The sequence below is a fragment of the Anomalospiza imberbis genome, chromosome 7, assembly GCF_031753505.1.
Source record: "Anomalospiza imberbis isolate Cuckoo-Finch-1a 21T00152 chromosome 7, ASM3175350v1, whole genome shotgun sequence".
Taxonomy (NCBI): Eukaryota; Metazoa; Chordata; class Aves; order Passeriformes; family Viduidae; genus Anomalospiza; species Anomalospiza imberbis.
In genome coordinates, this window is record NC_089687.1 from 2,106,443 (window position 1) to 2,125,961 (window position 19,519).

A 19,519-nucleotide genomic window follows, 5' to 3' on the forward strand; every position below is an offset into this window, starting at 1 on the left:
CAATAGATCTGAGGAAAGGAATTAAAGGATTGAGGAACCCAGACTTGGAAAAAAAAAAAAAAAAGAGGGGAATTTTCAGAAGTCTCAGACTTCATGCAGCAAAAGTATTACTTTTTAAATTTTTTAATCACAGAATGGTTTGGGTTGGAAGAGACCTTAAAGCTCATCTTGCTGCAAGCCCCTGCCATGGGAAGGGAATCTTCCACGGGCAGGGAATCTTCCCTGGGTTGGGAATCTTCCACTTGGAAGACTTCTGCTTTGTAACTCCTGATTCTGGACAGGGTTTTCCTACGTAATTACCACAACCATATGAACAGGATAAAAGGAAATACTCCCTCTTTCTTCTCCCACAACTGAAACTGGGAAAAATGGAAAACCAGGCAGCAAGAGATTGGGATAACCTGCCTCAACCTTGAGTTAACAAGGCACAGGTGTCTCTCCTACAGAGCTCCAAGCAGGAAAAGGGAAAAAAAGGATTTTTTTCCTTGCAGCACCTCGGGGTGCTATTGACAATCACCTCCCTGACCCAGAGACCACATCTCCCCCACCTTGGCCGTGCTTTCCCTCCTCCTCCTCCTGCCAGACAAAGGGAATTCCTCCCCAGAGGATCAGCAGGCGGGATCCATCCCCATAAGCTGATTATGGGATCTCCTGCTCCTGACAGCGAGCATCACCCAGACGTCAAACCTCAGAGAGAGGGCCCTGCAGAGCCAGGCTGAGGCTAAAGGCATTCAGATTATCCCTCTGGAAGAGATGTCACTGAGAGGATGGGACTGGCAGGGAGCAGAGCAATTATCACGCTGGGAAGCACTAATTGACTTAAAGCAAGAAGGCACGGTGGGAAGAGGGGGAACTCCAGTAAGCGAGTTAATTGTGGGCTGACTGAAGAGTAAAATATCACCATGCAAAGGTTGATGAATCACCAAGCTGTGGAACAACCTGGACAACTCCCCTGCTCTGTGCCATAAAACATCCCTCTGCAATTACCTCTGGAATTCACCTGCGCTGCAGGTACAGGGCCTGGCTGGGCAAGGGGACAGAGACACACAAAACACGGACAGAGACAGCTCTGAATTCTCCCTCTCTGAGCTGATCTTTGTGCTCTCACACTTTATTCTTTGTCATGACAAACATTTTAATCTTTTTGTCCTTTCCTTAGAAACTCATCCAAGCAGAGGTGTGACAATAGGGAGGTTCAAAGTCACGGAGGAAGCTTGAAAACTTAAGAGGTTCAAAACTGACCTGAGAAACAGAGATCTCAGCGCTCAATATTTAATGATTTTAAACAAAAACATGTTGATTGAGAGAGAGAAACTTGACTCATTCTCTGAGCATCTGGGATTACCAGCACGGCATTTCTGGAGGAGGCTGCAGCACGTGGCTCTGCAACTGCTCCGATCTCTGCCTTGGCGGTTCGCTGCGTTACCCTCTGACAGATGGGATATCACACAATCCCATTTTCCTGAGACTGCCCTCCGGAATCAGCCAGCTGGGTCTTGCAAACCACTTCTGTCTGCGTGAACCACGTGCACTCCTCAGTCCCAGAACTGTTTTCACTCCCTGCATCAGCAGAGCACCCAGGCCTCGTGCAGAACCGAGCCCTTGGCGCCCACCATCCCCACAGTCCCCCGCACCACTGCTGGGTGTTGTTCCAAGGGATTTACAGCCTGATTCAGCACAAGGATATGCAGCTGGATGTAGGGAATAGGGACCACAAGCCGGTGTCCATTCCGAAGAAAAAACACCACACTAAAGGCAGCGTTTTTCCAACGTGCCAGAGTCAGCCCAGCACCTGCCCATGTGCTTTTATAGGATCACAGGATGCTTTGGGTTGGGGGGGGGACCTTAAACACATCCCAGTCCACCCTCTGCCATGGCAGGGACAACTTCCACTGTCCCAGGCTGCTCCAAGCCCCGTCCAACCTAGCCTTGGACACTTCCAGGGATCCAGAGGCAGCTACAGCTTCTCTGGGCACCCTGTGCCAGGGCTTCCCCACCCTCCCAGCAAGGAATTCCTTCCCAATACCCCATCCATCCCTGCCCTCTGGCAGTGGGAAGCCATTCCCCCTTGTCCTGCCACTCCAGGCCCTTATCCAAAATCCCTCAGCAGCCTTCATGGTGGGCAGCTTGTATTTTTTCACTCAGAGTTTTTGCTGCACTAAGTACATTTTTATCATGTTCTGTCACTTCCTACAGTGAAGCCCCACTGCTAAAGAACCCGAGGTTGGCATCCACACCTGTGGAACACGGAGCCCAGTTCTTTTTACAGCTCTATAATCATCAGGAGATGTGTAATAACTGCACTTTTACAAGGGACCTGTTAAACACAGCCTGTGAATTTGGTCCCAGGCACTTGACGCTGCACACCCAGCGCTTCCCACAGCCCAGCTCCTTCCTGCCAGTGCCACAGCTGCTGGGGACACCCAGATTTTGGTGACACTTCCAGCTTCCTTTGTGGTTGGGGACACCTTCATTTAGGTGCCACGTTCTGCTCCCCAGAACTGTCAGGGCTGGAGACTCTTGTTTCCAGTGCCACCTCCTTCTCCCCACAACCACCAGAACTGCTGACACCCTGGTTTTGGTGCTCCCTCCCGTTCCCCAAAACCAGCAGGCCATGGGGACAGCCTCTTTTGGTGTCCCCTCCCACTCCCCAAAACCGCTGGGGCTGGACACATCCTGACTTCAGTGACACTCTCCACTCCCCGGGAGCTGGGGACACGCAGCCACACGGTGCCACTTCGCCCTCCGGTGGGGCTGGGGACACCCAGATTCCGGTGTCACCTCCCAGTCCCCGTGGGGCTGGGGACACCCAGACTCCCGTGTCACCTCCCAGTCCCCGTGGGGCTGGGGACCCCAGAGTCCGGTGCCACCTCCCAGTCCCCGTGGGGCTGGGGACACCCAGATTCCCGTGCCACCTCCCAGTCCCCGTGGGGCTGGGGACACCCAGATTCCAGTACCACCTCCCAGTCCCCGTGGGGCTGGGGACAGCCAGATTCCCGTGCCACCTCCCAGTCCCCGTGGGGCTGGGGACACCCAGATTCCGGTGTCACCTCCCAGTCCCCGTGGGGTTGGGGACACCCAGATTCCGGTGCCACCTCCCAGTCCCCGTGGGGCTGGGGACACCCAGACTCCCGCGTCACCTCCCAGTCCCCGCGGGGCTGGGGACACCCAGATGCCGGTGTCACCTCCCAGACCCCGCGGGGCTGGGGACACCCAGATTCCGGTGCCACCTCCCAGTCCCCGTGGGGCTGGGGACACCCAGATGCCGGTGCCACCTCCCAGTCCCCGTGGGGCTGGGGACACCCAGATGCCGGTGTCACCTCCCAGTCCCCGTGGGGCTGGGGACACCCAGATGCCGGTGTCACCTCCCAGACCCCGCGGGGCTGGGGACACCCAGATGCCGGTGCCACCTCTCAGTCCCCGCGGGGCTGGGGACACCCAGATGCCGGTGTCACCTCGCCGCGCCCGCTCCCGCCGGGGCTGGGACGCGGCTCAGCATCTCCTGGGGCGGCGGAGCGGGACCCGCAGCCCCGAGCCCGCCCCGCTCCGCGCTCCCCTCCCGGGCCCCTTCCCCGCACTCACCCTCCGTGCCGGGACACCGGGACACGGGACACCGGGACAACGGGACACGGGACACCGGGACACGGAGCAGCGGGACACGGAGCAGCAGGACACCGGGATGTTCGCCCCTGGCCGTGCGGGCGGAGGCGGAGGAGGGGCCGGGGCGGAGCGGGCGGCTCGGACACGCCGTGCCCGCCCCCGGGGCGGCGGCACCTGCGGGCAGGGCGGCACCCGGACACCTGCGGGGAGAGGGGGCGGCTCCCGAACCTCCCGGGGGTCCTTGGAACTGAAACCTCCCCGACACCCCCTGCCCCGGGAGCCGCGCATCAGTTTTCCATCAGAGCGCATCAAGGTGACCACCAGGGATCTTGCATCCCGAACTACCGAAAATCCTCATTTTAGGATAAAGACAGCTTCCCTTGGGATCAGCTCTGCTGGAAGGTAAATTTAAAGTGTTGCAGTTTGAGCTGAGAAGTGTTTGAAATCAATAGCGGCAGCCTTGCGGTGGGTCTTTTTCTAGGGATGCAGCTTCCACTCCTTTGTTTTTGCTGCGCTCTTGCGAAAGGTGGCTCTTGGAAATGGATACAGTAATATGTGCTGTTTTCACGGAGTTAATTAACAGCTGCAATCCCACATTCCGAAAACGAAATTGTAAGGATACACTTGCAAACAGTCTGCTCTCTAATTGAGTTCATCCTCCAGGCATGAGCTTTATCGAGGAGATCTTGACGGGTGAATGTTTTTTGACTCATGGAAAGAGCTCTGGCACCCTGCAGCGTTTGCCTTCCTCTGCAGGACTTTTGGGGAATGTTTGGACTTCCCGCCTGCTGTCCTTAATATAAACCATCTCCTCTGGAAAGCCTCTTCTACCCGGGTGGAGCCATCCTCATCCTGCAGGGGCTTCTTAGAGAGTGAGGAAGTGCTTCTTAGGCACTGAAACCAAAATTTATCACAATCCAAAATTTATTCATCATTTTTAATAATCGACTCCAAATTTCACTGGACTAATTTCTAAGTCTCCTTATGTTTTTATGGTGCAAAAACCACATAATCCTCACTCGGACTCTACTCAGCAGCAAAAAAAAGAAGAGAGCAATCCATTCCTACAGAAACCTTGGTGCACCCGGAATTTGCATTGCTGAGGTGAAAAGTAATGATTTAATTGTGAAATGCTCAGAGTAATAATTACTGGAAATAAGCTGTTTCTAAAGCTCCCGAGTACGACTTCAGGGAAGTGGCAAGGACACACGAACTTTTACATAAAGTGAGTGTAATGTTCCTATAAAAATGGAAATACATGCACAAGGGAAGTGGAAGAGTCTCTCTGTCATCCTCCAGGCTAATGAAAAAGAGGAGGAAAAAGGAATATATCCATGGAGAGGTAGTAGAGATGATGAAATTATTTATTAAAAAAAATTTAAATTCTGCTATGTTCATTCCCTAGTCACCCAATTATTTTTAATTAGTGCCCTTGGATCCCTGGCAGTGTTCAAGGCTAGGCTGGACAGGGCTTGGAGCAACATGGGACAGTGGAAGGTGTCCCTGCCCATGGCAGGGGTGGAATGGGATGAGCTTTAAGGTCCCTTCCAACCCAAACCAGTCTGGGATTTTATCATTTTGTGAGTGACTTTCTACAGGTTCAGAGGGAAAGCTGAAATCCAGAGGGAAAGCTGAAATCCGGAGTGTGGACTCAGCCCGCTTTGGAGTGTGGTTCCACTGAATGGGTCCCCCATGGAATCAGAGAACGTCCTGAGCTGGAAGGGACCCACAGGATCATGGATCCAGCTCCTGGCCCTGCACAGACACCCCAAAATCCCACCCTGGGCACCCCTGGAGCACTGCCCAAACTCTCCTGGAGCTATAGCAGCCTTGGGAATGTGCCCATTCCCTGGGGAGCCTGGCAGTGCCCAGCACCCTCTGGGGAAGGAAGGACCTTTCCCTGACACCCACCCTAAACATGCCCGGACACAGCTCCAGCCATTCCCTGGTCCTGTCCCTGTCACAGGGAGCTGTCACTGCTGCACGGAGTGAGTGCCCTGTCCCGTGTCACACCAGGCCCACACGGCAGAGTTCGGTTCAGTTTTTATTTTCCACTGTAACGGATTTCGAATGATACATCATGCAGTCTGCCAGTGTATCCATCCATCTCCGACAGAACTTCAGCACGAAGATAAAAGACTTCTCTCCACGGGCTGGGGGGAGGAGGAGGGTTCAGGTCTGCTATCAAGAGTTTAATACAGTTCAGCATCATTTGATGCAATGGCAAAAAAAATTTCCCCTTGTTACCAGCAAAACGTGTCCACCATTTATTTCTTTTTTTTTTTTTTTGTTTGCTTGTTCTGTTTTTCTCTTATTTTTCTCCTAAATTGAACACTACTGTAAAGATACATAGAGCCCAGAGAATACACATCTGCAGTACACGTTACACACTTTACAAACTAGACAGGGATAAATCTACAGCGTGCCTCAGCCCGTGGCTCCCCGCAGGCAGCGGGGCGGCGCTGGAGCGGTGCTGCCATCCCGCACAGCGGATGGTGCCGCTCCTGCAGGCACAGCGAGGACAAAAGTCAAAGCAAGGGGAGATTCAGATTATCCTGCCCATGTTTCCCTCTTTTTCCCCCCCGCACCGTGGAGGAGTACTTCAGTCATGGTTATGTGAGGTATTTCTCCTCCAGCAAGGGGAATCTGATGAGCCCTTTTCTTTTGGGCCTTCATCGCCGTTATTTAAACAATTCTTCGAATAAAACCATGTTCTAAGTAGATTTCTTGATTTCGTTTATTTTCAAGCCCCAGGGCAGGGTTAGATGGGATATTGGGAAGGAATCCTGTGAGGGTGGGCAGGCCCTGGCACAGGTTGCCCAGAGAAGCTGTGGCTACCCCTGGATCCCTGGAAGTGTCCAAGGCCAGGCTGGATGGGGCTTGGAGCAGCCTGGGACAGTGGAAGGTGTCTCTGCCCATGGCAGGGGGTGGAATCAGCTGATCTTTAAAATCCCTTCCAACCAAACTGTTCCATGATCCTATAATTTATCAAGATTTCAGACAAATGTGCATCTTAGTCCATTAGGCTTTATAAAGTGAAATTGAAAAGCTACTCAAGGCTCTGTGGGCAGGAATCGTTGTAGCAAAAATTTTTTTGTGACTTATTTTTAAATTTTCAGTATCTTCAGGATAATCCAACTCTCACCCTTGTTGAGTTTAATACAAAACTTAAAAATGCATCAGCCAAGGTCTTTCCAAGCTTAAAACTTTCCTTGCTTTCCAGAAAACAAGTCGATGAAACGTGAACGCAAGGACAAACACAAGATATTTGAACATATCATTAAAAGAAGCTCAAGTGAGCCAGAAATACTTTTCAATTACTAGCAAAAAGAACAATATGCACTTTAGTTCCATCTGAAATCCGTTTTCCATTTGGGAGTGGTATTTCCACCCCAATTTGTCCCATGCATGACATTTTTAGATGTGAAATTTCATTTGCGCTGTACAAAACCACAACTTTAAAAATGAGCCTGGAATAAATAGAACACAGCACTCAAAAAGCAAAGAAAGGAAGATGGTTCAGGAAACAGCAAGAGACAGGTTCTGATCCCTGCAGAGCAGATGTGTGGTTTTCCTTTCCAGATATAAAATGTGAAAGCCTTAGAAATGGTACAAAAGTTAAATATACAACACGCAGTACAAACTGAAGTTGCCTAATTAAAATAGGCTTCAAAAATAAAAATTGATACAAGCAGAGTATGCTCAACTGAGAATTCATTATTTCCAACTATTAAATATCTCAGGTATTTAATTCTGAGGATTTTAGCCTAAGGCATCTTTGGGGCATTGCTGAAAGTCCTCCTGCAGTGTTGGTGTAAAAGGGAACTTGGAGAAACTTCATTGTTTTGCTGCTGGTGGCACTGACTGGCTGATCAGCACCAGCACAAGGAAGAGATGTCCAAGTTCACTTCTCCCTCAAGCTGCAGGGAACTGGCAGAACTGTCCCCAAAAAATTCCTGGCGATGCCTTGAGGAATCCAGACCTTTTTGTTGTCATGAATTCTGCATTTACAATAGAATTCCCTACCAAACTCTGAGAGACACAACAAAAAGTTTGCCTACAGTACAAAAATATTCGACAGCAAATAAGCTTGGGATCTTTTCCTAGAACCAAAACAAGAGGATTATTAATTCCTAGTAGAAACCTCAGCTCTGACCAGCTGGTGAGATAGCACAGAGTAGTTCTGAGTTAGTGATTTTATTAAAGATTGCATATGGCAAGTTCACAGTTCATTCTTCTGGCAGTGCACATGCACGTAACGAAAGAAAATATAAAACTTTGGAAAATACAAAATAAATTAAATACATGCAAATCTGCAACTTCATTAAATATGTTTAGCAAAATGCTCCCCCAAAATAGTGCAACGTTAAAAAAAACCCAGAAAACAAAAAACAAAAACCAGTTAAATTAAGTTCAACTTACTTTGCAACACCCTAATTTCAGTAGAAAAAAATATCTAAAGTCAACTCACAATCTTCCAAAACGCTCTACGGAACTGAAGAGTTCTACACCTACACATTCAGAAATTAAAAAAAAAACAAAAAACAATCAATCTCAAATTAAAGAAGAGCAAACGTCTGCAAAAGAAGACCAGAGGGCTACCCTTGGCCGGAGCCTTCCTGGAATTCCGGCTTCCTGGAGTCCCACCTGCCCCAGGAGATGGGGAGGGAGGGAGGGAGGGGGAGGAGGAGGAGGAGGAGGAGCAGCACCTTCTGCCTGCCAGCAGAACCTTCCCAGAGCAATTCCAGTGCCCCCTTGCTGGGAAGATGGAAATTTGCTGTCTGAGAGATCCAGGGAAGGCTTTTCCTTCCCTCTGGACCTTCCATAGGGTGAGTGGATATAGTGGCTTAGAAAGACATTCCCTTCCCCTGGAAATGTGCTCCTCACACCCCAGCAAAAGAATTCCCAAATTTGGTCTGAAAAGGACAGCTTGAGTGTACAACTCTCATCTCCTTTAGGCTTTTTTTGAGGAAGGGTTTGGGGGATTTTATTTTCCTTTGTTCTGGTAGGGGACTGTTCCCTCCGGGATCTGAATTCCGGTGTGAACAGATCAGGGCTTGTCTGGGGAAAGGGGGAGGGGGGAGATGCTTGTCGGATTTTCCAAGGCAAGATTTCCACAGCATTCTGAAATCCTTTAAAAATTCCTAGGGAACAACTCTTACAAACATGTGGCTAAGCCTTCCCACTCCAGGAAAACCCACCACTGTAGGGAGAACTACAAGGGAATAGGAGCTTAATTTTGAAACAGGTCACACAGATCAATTCATGGAACTACCAAACTTCAAATCCTACGTCTATACTAACAGATTTCTCTGCATCCCGTTTGTTCTTTACCAGGTACTGCAATAAAGGTTATTTTATACAGTCCAAGGATTTTTTTTTTTTTAAATCAGGATATTACAAATGGTTCTTTGGGGAAATTTCCTTCTGAAAATGTTAAGCAGTAAAATTAAACCACATAGCAGCACATTTTCATCCCCTAAAAATATAAAATAATATGTATATTATACAGGAAATCAGTCATGACAGAGCACAATCACCTGCCTTTGATGGCACTTGGTCATTGAATAATTAATTCCTTGATGCCAGAAGTTGGGAATTACCGATGCCAACGGAGGACTCGGGAAAAAAAGAAAAAAAGCATCGCTCTGAGTGGAGAAGCCCCAACCTAAGCAGCGCCAAGGGGTCGTGGAATTCGGAGTGGCAGACTCCCTATCATCCTTACTGAGGTGGGAATGTTCCAGACATTGTACAAGGATCTGGAGGAGCTGAGCTGGACACTTCTGTACACGTGGAGATCCTACGAAGCTCGGAGTACCTGGAGCGGGGCGTCGCCGACGGCCGTGGGAAGCGCAGGATGGACAGGACGTGGACCGGGTTGGAGAGGGGCAAAAAAGAAACTAATGTGACTTAATGACTGTCCTTAACATGCTAAGTGGAACTGACCTGCCAGAGAGAGAGAGAGGGAAGGAAAATTAGTGGATTTGGGGGATGAGAAAGCAGAGCACCCAAACGGGATGGGCAGCAAACAAAGAGACGGACCCGCAGTCAGGTTAAAAAAATGATGGAATTTGGGTCTCACAAAATGAGCCAATTCTCCTGATGGAATTTGCTCTCTGCCACCTGCAGCCTGGAATTATGTCTTGCCCAAACACTGTGGGAAATGGCTTTGTAGAAGATTCTCAACGGGTCTTACAATTCACACCATCACAATCAAAACCCAACTATTTCCTAATTACAATGCACTATAAATATTTCTTAGCCTATCAGCTTTTACCACACCATGCTACAATTGCCTTAAAACCAATCACCTAAAATTACCCCTCATGAGTCCTAACACCATACAGCTTTCATCGTTCTATTTCTCCAAAGTATCTAATCTTTTCTACAAAAGCATCCTTTGAAACTTATTTCTAGTTCACTTTCTCTCTCAACAATGTCTGTCCTATTCCATAGTATTTCTAAATCAACATTTCTTATCTCAAAGTTTACATACAGATACACACTATGTGAACCTTCTATCGAGTGTTAAGAATTTTCTACAAATCCATTTCCCACAAACACTATCTAAAGGTCTAACTTTTTTTTTCCCCTTTAATTTTCTGTTCCTTTCATAGGATTTTTCTCTTGGCTCATTGGATGTGCTGAAGAGCTGACGTGTGCTTATCTCATGTAATAAGGGGGGGAAAGTAACAGCAGCAGAGTTTGAAAATTATAAAATCAAAATGATGAAAAAATACAAATTCAAACCAATCCTTCTGTTCTCTGTCTTCTGACAGAGATATTTTCCTGATATATATATATATATATACACACATATAAAATAAGTGTTTACAGAAATACCTGAAATATTTTATATATAATATAATGATAATATTATAAAAATATACTCTGTAATTTTATATATGCACATTATACAAGCACATTTTATTAAAACCCACATTTCCTTCTCTTCCATCTGCTGGGTTAATCAATCATAACCACTGACCAGTCTAACAGCACTAAGTGTCTTTTATCTTTATGGTGAATAATGAATGAACACAAGATAAATCTCTCCTCAGCAAATGTTGAAACAGGAACCTCAATTTTATTTCTCTGTTAAATGATGATAAAAGGGAGTTTTGTTCTAGTTCCAGCTGGGTAAAACTGCACCATTCTGAAGCACTTTCTGCAGAGCCTAGGGATGTCTCAACAATAATCAGGAAATAATCTGGATAAAGTTCTCCCTGCACTGGTAGCACCTTTACTAATACCCTTAACTCAGACCCCTGGGTTTCCATCCAAGCTCAGAATTCAGATTACTCAGATACTCCCAATTTTGGCAGCCAAATAATTGGAATTTGCCAATAAAATTCTTAACCAAAGGACCAAAACTGAGAACTGACCTTCTCCAATCACTTCCCAGCCTTCCTGGACTATACCTTCCATACTTATGTCTGAATGTGAGCAAAAAATCTAGAACACATTGTTGAAATGGTTTCATTCCAACCTCTAGGGCTGCCATTTGGTTTTTCAGATTTTTCCTAATTTTTTTCCAGAAACCCCAAGTCCGTAACTTTTTCCAGTTTCTCGTGAGATCCTCCATCTTCTTTTTCTCCAGCCTCATTTTCCCTGGTGCTCCTCTGCAACCTGGCCTGGACCTGCTCATCTCCACAGCCCTCAAATCTAAACCTCAGCATCTGAAATATCTGGTATTTCATGTCCCCTGATTGCTTTTTCTTGACTTCCACAGTCCTGTTTGTTATTGCAAACCAATCGAGTTTGCAGTGTGGTGATTTCATTAATACCTTTTATTAACCTACAGTTGTTCACTCAACACGTGTGGCCTGTTTGAGTCTGACTCCTCATTTCACTGCAGCTGGCAAATTAAAGGTGCATTCACTTGAGGCAGGTGGCAGCTTTTCCCCCTCAGAGTAGCTGTTACAAGAAATGTTTAGAAATCCTTGACAAGGCTCTGCATCCCACTTTTTGCCAGGTCACAGAGGTGGGAATGCAGTGAGGCAGATGGACAGAGGCACCTCACTCGTGAGGTGGAAAAGCCAATTTCAGACCAGAATGGACAAAACCACTCAGCAAAGCCTTGCCCTAATTTACCCACAGAGGAAAGATTTGTTGCTGGAAGCTCATGGCAAACACAATGAGCAGGAACAATCACCCAGCACAATAACAGCTTGAGTGTGGCGTGATGGATGCTTGGCATGCAAGCCTGACATGAAACACTCCCAAAAAAAAGCTAAAAACACCCAAGAATGCCACGAGGAAACCACAGACCATGAAGAGAGTTGTGGGACAGAATTAATCCTCAAGGAGGGCAACAAGCCAGACTTGGAGGGACAAGTTTGCTGTCCCCAGGCTGCTTTTCACAGCCACTTGGTGCCATCCATCTCTTGGCATGTCTGTGGCATAAAGTGATCATGTAAAATAATGCAAATATAAAATCTCTCCAATAATGAGCATTTAAGAAAGAAATAGGAGGATGGAGTCCATGGAACAGTCTCCTGGGAATATGCTGCTCATGTTTTGCTTGGGAGAAACACTCAAACCCTGGCAATTAAAGTGAAATATTTAAGGTTGTTTTTTTTTATTTTGGTTTGTTTGTTTGTTTGTTTTTTGTTTTTTTGTTTTGTTTTGTTGGTTTTTTGGTTTTTCTTTTTTTTGTTTGTTTGTTTGGTTTTTTTCCCATGAAGAGAACTAAGAGTGCAAAATATGCCAAATGGTGACACTCAGATTTGGAGATGTCTCTTGCTGCCACTGACAGCTGCTCTACCCCTATCCCAGGCTGGAATATCCCAACGTGGAAACACATCCATGGTACAGAAAGCAGAAGATGATGCTGGCAGAAGGAACCTCTGGATCTGTATTTTTACTATATGAGTTTCATACCTCTGTGTGTGAATTTTGGTCCAGATTTACCAGAGCAGTTTTTAAAAAACTTTAAAGTGCTAAGTCATTTAAATAAAACCCCTTCTCAGCAGCTGGCAAAGCCTCTTAAAAGGCACTCAATTAACGAGTATTGTAATTATCAGCAAGCAACTATTAAAAATAGAAAAACAATTACTGTGGGTCTCCTAAAAGCAAGATGAAATAGAAGGGAACTGAGTGATCAGTGGGAGAAGAGGTGAGTTACTCTGGCCTTACCTCTCGTTTATTTGGTGTTGTGGTAGTAGCTGGAGTTGGACATCCCTCCCCCTCGGATGGCGTGGACGGCCGTCGGAGAAGACGCCGGGTAGTGACCAGGGCGGATGGGCTTGGCTGCAGAGGGGAAGGAGGGACCAAACAAGACATTTTAGCTTTCCCATTTTAGCTTGCCACATTTTAGCTTGCCACCTCCCCAGCCTCCTCCAAGGGAAATCCCCATTGTTTCCCAACTCAGTGGTTTCTGATGCAGCTGTGCAGAACACAGCACTCCCTGCCTTGGCCAACTACAAATACAACCATTTTCCAGCTAGCAGATCCTTTTTCCTGCTGGCAGAGCCCTTCCACCTTCCCATGCATTGGATCTGCAAAGGTTATGGACTGTCCAACAACAGAGGGAAGTCACTTGGTGGGCAGTGAGGCACTTTTTATGTCCAATTTACACCATTCCAGAAGATGTCAAGAAAAAGCTTGGATGGCTTCCTACAAGAGGAAGCATTCAGGAGGTGACACTCTGTGCTGCATGATTCTCCCTCAGGATTTAATACCTCAATATTGTCATCTCCATCTAAACCACTATCCTTTTTAATCCCAACAAATCATTCCAGGAATTGCCCCATTCCTCTGTTGTGTGCAAGCATTACGCTGTACCTCGGAGATATATCAATATCTGAAGTACAAAGGAAGATTTTTTGGAATTAAATCACATGGATGAGTAATCAGTGGGAAAAAAGAGAAATGGACAAGTTCCAGAAAGGCAAGGAAAGAATGAAAGCAGAGAGGGAGCGTGTAGGGGGAGGAGGAGGAAGAAAGTCAGCGACTAATTTAAGGAGACAAGTTTTCAGGTCACTAGAAGGGCACACAAGACCCATTATGCCCTTTATTTACCCAGTGGAACAGCAGACCCTCTTTAAACTCGAGGTGGGGCAAATTCCATGAAAAAGCGAGGCCTTTGAAGATTCCTGTGCAGCAGAGGGGAAGCAGCCCCTATGTTTTACTCTCTCCACTCAACCCCCAGCAACCAGCCCGAGGCTGAAGCACGCGGGCAGCCCCTTTAGCTCCATGTCCTCACCAATTTGGGCAGAGTGTGCTCTCCGGGCCATGTTTTTGGCTCTCACAGCCTCCTTAATGCGATCCACCTCCTGCTGGTAGCGCTTGCGGTCGCGCATGGCGTTTTCCTTAGCCTCCTTCAGTGCACTCTCCAGGGCCTTAACTCTCTCTGCCGTAGCTCGAAGGCGTTTCTCCAGCTTAGGAAGCTCGCAACGAAGATCTGCATTATCACGTACCAGCTGCGGGGAAAGCGGTGCTAAATTAAAGGAGGTCAAAAGAAAGCGGCGAAAGTCTCCTCAGAGAAATGGCGGGGAAAGTCCTCCTCACGAGGAGAGAGGAAATGCCACCGGCTGCTCTCCATGCCTCGTGTATTAAATTAAACAGATTTATTCCAGAAATTAATGTAAAAATCTTATCTTAAAGAGAAATTTAAAATGTCCTGAGCTGGAATGGACCCACAAGGTCAAAAGAAAGTGGCAAAAATCCTCCTCAGAGAAATGGAGGGAAAAGTCGCCTCACAAAGAGACAGAAAACGCCTCCATGCTCTCTGTATGGCATGTACTAAAATTAAACAAGTTTCTTCCAGAAATTACTGTGAGAAGCTTAGGTTAAAGAGAAATTTAGAATATCCTGAGCTGGAATGGACCCACAAGGTCAAAAGAAAGTGGCAAAAATCCTCCTCAGAGAAATGGCGGGGAAAGTCCACTCACGCAGAGAGAGGAAATGCCACTGGCTGCTCTCCATGCCTCGGGTATTAAATTAAACAGATTTATTCCAGAAATTAATGTAAAAATCTTATCTTAAAGAGAAATTTAAAATGTCCTGAGCTGGAATGGACCCACAAGGTAAAAGAAAGTGGCAAAAATCCTCCTCAGAGAAATGGAGGGAAAAGTCGCCTCACAAAGAGACAGAAAATGCCACTATGCTCTCTATATGCCATTTACTAAAATTAAACAGGTTTCTTCCAGAAATTAATGTTAAAATCTTAGTTTAAAGGAAAATTTACAATGTCATGATCTGGAATGGACCCACAAGGTCAAAAGAAAGTGGCAAAAATCCTCCTCAGAGAAATGGTGGAAAAAGTCACCTCACGAGGAGAGAGAGAATGCCACTATGCTCTCCATACATCATATACTAAAATTAAACATGTTTATTCCAGAAATTTATGTAAAAATCCTGGGTTAAATACAAATTTAGAATGTCCTGAGCTGGAATGGACCCACAAGGATCAAGTCCAGCTCCTCACCCCACGTAGGGCACCCCAACAATCCCACCCTGTGCCTGAGAGCATCATCCAAGCTCAGTTTTACTCACAAAATTCACTTCTCTGAATATCTAAGTGATATTAATTTAAACTGTCCAGAAAGAGCAAGAAAAATAGAGTTTATTCCATTCAACAAGATTCCACAGAGCTGATCCTGAAAGATGAGGACTCCAGGACCAACCCTGCCACTGTAGAGCACTTGACAGCCAGATTTGCTTCTCTGCACAACAAAAACTACAGCAGAAACTCTACATTTCCTCATAACACAGAAATCTCCAGGATTTTGCAAATATTTGATCACCTCATTATTTTAAAATAATAATGTTTGAATATGTCACCGGGGATCACCCCAAATTCATCATTTCCAGTGGTTCTGATGTGTTCACCTGTGTGTTCCCTACTCAGCCATGTGGGAAAACTGAGAACTTCCCTAAGAAATCACTTTTAGGCCTGTAACTACAAATATAATGATTATATGCAACTTTGAATTTGTGCACTTCCTCAGTTTAATATGAGACTGAGCGAGGTCTATCAATTATACAAATCACATCCCATGCAGCAACAGCCAAGAGAGGATTGATTTTTAATAAACACAAAACTGATGCAAACGGGCAGAAAATCCATCACAATTTCTGCTGAACAGATTACACCACTGCTGGAAGTCAACAGAAATCTGCTCCAAAGGAGTGACTCTCCCTTTTCTGGAGCGAAAAGTGGATTAACAACCACAATTAATAATACAGCAAAGCAACAGCATGTCCTGACATTCACACGTTGTTTAACAATCAGAGCATTTTACACCTGCTGGGCCAGGCTTAGTGCTGGAGAAAAACACAAACAACCTAAAAAAACATTGTCACAATGTGCTTTTTCTGCAAGTGCTGAGCCCTTGTTGTGTGAAATAGTTATGATGCAAAATCCAAGCAGGATGGTATCAAGTCCAATGTCACTTTTGCCTGTAAGTTTCTTACAAGATATGGATTCCAAGTTGATTTTGAGTAAATACACGCTAATGAGAGCTATAAAAATCCATATTTGAAACGCAGCAGATGCATGAAACGAGTGCAAAAAAAAAGGCAAAATGGTAAAAGAAAAAACATTCTGAACATGTCCCAGTTTCCACATTTAGAAAGTAGGTCTTGAAACCATCTGTTCCCTGGGAATCTGAAAACCCCAAAACTTAGCGGACACTTGTCACCGTCCAGCACTTCCTGCTCTTTGGGCACTTCCACAGGAATAATTAAAGCTAATCTGGGAGTGTAGGTCACTAATACAGCTTCAGGAGAGCGCAGTGCACAGTGTTATGCCACTGCTCAAAAAAGAAATCAAAACAGGTTTAGTGTTTTGTGTCGTGCACCTGAACAGTGGCACACAGCTCCAGCACAGTGGGAGAGGAGATTTTAGGGAGAAATTCTTCCCTGCGAAGGTCGGCAGGCCCTGGCACAGGGTGTCCAGAGAAGATGGGACTGCCCCTGGATCCCTGGAAGTGTCCAAGGCCAGGCTGGACAGGGCTTGGAGCAGCCTGGGATAGTGGAAGGTGAGGGACATGGCAGGGATGGGACTGGATGGGCTTTAATTCCAGATCTGAGATTGTATGAAACTGGAATTCCATGAAGGAGGGAGGACACACAAATGCACAAGCCCAGAAATTACCAACCTCGGCACCCCAGGGAGGCACCAGCCCTTCAGCTGTACAAAAAAACCCAATTCCATTGTTTTCATTGAAAACTCTGCTGGTTGAATCCACTCCAACCACTTCCAAGGTGCCTCTGAGCAGCTTCAGGCCAGGAGTCAAGTTGGGGATGCACAATCCATCCAGAAAACAGCTATTTCTATGTATTTCCTAGTGCCAAAACAGATCTATTTCCACAGGAAAAAAAATTCCTTATTTACTACATTCCTAGAAGTACAGGGAGTGGGAAGAGCAGCTCTAACTCCTAATTCCAAAGAGTTTAATGGGTAGCTTTTCCTCAGACAGCACAGGTTACCCTCCAAAATTACCCTTGTAAATATTCAAAAAGTGCAAGTTTTGATGGAGGGAGGAAAGGAGGGAAAGGGGGTAAAGAGACAAAAGGGGGAAAAGTGGGGAAAAGGGAGGGAAAGGGAGGGAAAATGAGCCTTTACCTGTTTGTGAACCTTTGTAAGTTGTTCCAGGTTGTTCTCAAGAAAGGAAATTTTCTGCTTCTGCGCAGCGCTTCCACCTCCATCATCACTGTCCAGTTCAACACTCTGCACACAAAATTGCAGCACTCAGCAAAGCCAGGCACAAACTCAAGGGGAAGCTCAGCTCTTTGGCAAATTTGAGCTCCCCAAAGGCAGAAAAGTCTTTACAGAGCCCCAAATTTAAGAGAAATTATTTTAACTCTTTGTTTGATATTTAGGAATTGCATTTCCCCTCACATAAAAAAACCAAGCTATTTTTCCTGAACAATTATGGGGGAATCCTGAATAGGAAAATCAAGTTATACTAAATAATTTCTGAAGGTCATCAGAAATTATTTGAGAATTTTGTAGCTCAAAATTTGAGCTGTTTTGTAGCTGAGAATTTTGAGAATTCCGAGAATTTTGAGAATTTTGTAGCTGAAGTGCACTGGGTTTCCCTCACCCACCAACATTTTCCTTATCAAATTGGGGCCAAATAAAAGCTGATAAACATCACAACAGTTTTAATCTTGTTTCTCACTGCTACTAAAAACGATGTTATCCCATTTTGTAAATGCATGCACTAAAGGCTTCCAGCAAATCACAAGAATACTGCAAAACAGGAAAAGATTTGGATTTAAAAGAGCAGGGTTTTACTTTTTTAACACGGGTGGTAAGATCCTGGACAAACAGCTTGCGCAGATTGTGAAGAGTCTGAAGCTCCCTTGCCTGGAATAAAAATAACAAAACAATAATTTTTAGAAAAGCACAAATTACTAGGACATAGATGCTCTGGTGTAAAATTTCTCCTTGGATTTGAGTTGGTAACAGGAAAAAAGAACTCTGGATTTTCTCTCTCTAGGAATCACACTGAATGCCACAAAACAAACCCCATCAAAGAGAACAATTTATCCAAAATTGGTAAAAACAACCTTTTTTAATTTTAGTTTAGGTAGTTCAAAGCTGTTTACTCAAAAATTAAAATATGCATCACCAGGGTATACAGATAAAGGGGGAAAAGCTGAATAAAGTGTAATTAAGACCTACCACTGTTTCCTCCAGCCCTTTAAGGTCCTCTCTTGCTTGTTCCCTTTTATCATTAAGGAGTCTGGAGACATCACAACATGGAACACAAATCAATCACAATAAACAGAGGAGAATCAACCAGCATCCACCTGGAGCAGCACATCTGCAGGTGGCAGCAAATTGCACATCTCTAATTTTGCTTTTGACTGCCCCAAATATCCAGTTTTATCACCTGGAAGGGCTGAGTCACCACCTCCATCTTTGTGTCCACACACGGGATTTTTCTCTTATTTCAAGGAAAGGCTTTTATTCAAAAATCTGATTTAAAACCCCCAAAAAATCAACAAACCCCCCCAAAAATTCCCAACTTCTTTCATGCTTGTTTTGCTGTGTATTAAGGAATGAGAGATTTAAGAGATGCTGGGATATTTTATAAAATCAGAGCTCTAATGAACTCTTTTTGGTGGTTATCAAAGCCACTATTGGTATTTATTAGTAGCTCCTGCTGGCTTTGCTAGTGAAATGATATTCTCAGTGTGAATATTTCCTACACAAATCCCTCTCCCTGGCACATTTTGCACACATGAAGAGGTTCAGGGATACCAAGTGAAGAAACTGTGCACTTACATGAGCTTTTCCAGTTTCATTTCTCTTTCCTGGTCCTCAATTTTTAATTTATCATAATCAGCACTCAGCTTCTCCTGTTCCAGCTGCAGCTTCTGGTTCATGCTGGAAATGTGAAAGGAAAAGTCAGCACAGCTTAGCCTGAACCCCAGGAGGAAGGGAGGGTAAATCTCCACAAACACAATGGGATTGGGCAGAGGAAAAGTAAAGCTGTAACTCTCTACTGAAAAACTCTGGAAGAAATGAAGCATAAAGAACCTGGAGGACATTATTTTAAAATATTGCAGAGCTAAATTCAGTGGTTTGCTTTGTTTGCCTTAAAGGAGGACCCAAATTGCTGCTGACAACTTTCTGCCTTGCTTCCTCATTTCCCTACAATTAGTCTTTGGCCACACAATAAATGTGATAAAAGAATGCCTAGATTTTAGAAAAAGAAAAACACGGGAGCAAAACATAACAGAATCACACTGGTGTGTGAGGAAAAATACAAAAATGTGTGAAAGTGGGAGCTGTTGGAGTCACCCAGACTCTCAGAAGGACTGAGGCAGGCATGGATGCTGTGAGAATCTCAAAACCTTCCTGGGAATGTGGTTCAGGGGTGGCTGAACTTGATGACCTTAAAGGATTTTCCAACCCAAATGATTCCATGATTCTTTAAAACCCGCTCTCCTCCAAGCT

At 45.6% G+C, this 19,519-nt stretch overlaps 2 protein-coding genes and 1 long non-coding RNA gene across 3 annotated transcripts in view; 1 reads left to right on the plus strand and 2 right to left on the minus strand.

Annotated features, from left to right (window-relative positions):
* LYPD6B (LY6/PLAUR domain containing 6B) overlaps positions 1–3,644 on the minus strand; it is a 46,551-nt gene extending 42,907 nt beyond the window's left edge. The window contains exon 1 of the mRNA XM_068195118.1: positions 3,583–3,644. The gene's annotated coding sequence lies outside the window, so the exon portion shown is untranslated. The remainder of the gene's footprint in view (positions 1–3,582) is intronic.
* Positions 3,645–4,644: 1,000 nt separating this feature from the next.
* On the plus strand, positions 4,645–7,263 carry LOC137476775 (uncharacterized). The gene is made up of 2 exons (XR_011000575.1): positions 4,645–6,034; positions 6,069–7,263. It is a non-coding gene; the product is annotated as an uncharacterized lncRNA (long non-coding RNA).
* KIF5C (kinesin family member 5C) overlaps positions 5,899–19,519 on the minus strand; it is an 85,765-nt gene continuing 72,144 nt past the window's right edge. The window contains exons 20-26 of the mRNA XM_068195119.1: positions 18,845–18,946; positions 18,239–18,299; positions 17,849–17,920; positions 17,174–17,278; positions 13,808–14,024; positions 12,739–12,852; positions 5,899–9,546 (exon numbers count right to left, since the gene is read on the minus strand). Of these exons, the coding sequence (XP_068051220.1) occupies positions 12,746–12,852; positions 13,808–14,024; positions 17,174–17,278; positions 17,849–17,920; positions 18,239–18,299; positions 18,845–18,946 (664 nt within the window). The 3' untranslated portion in view covers positions 5,899–9,546; positions 12,739–12,745. The remainder of the gene's footprint in view (positions 9,547–12,738; positions 12,853–13,807; positions 14,025–17,173; positions 17,279–17,848; positions 17,921–18,238; positions 18,300–18,844; positions 18,947–19,519) is intronic.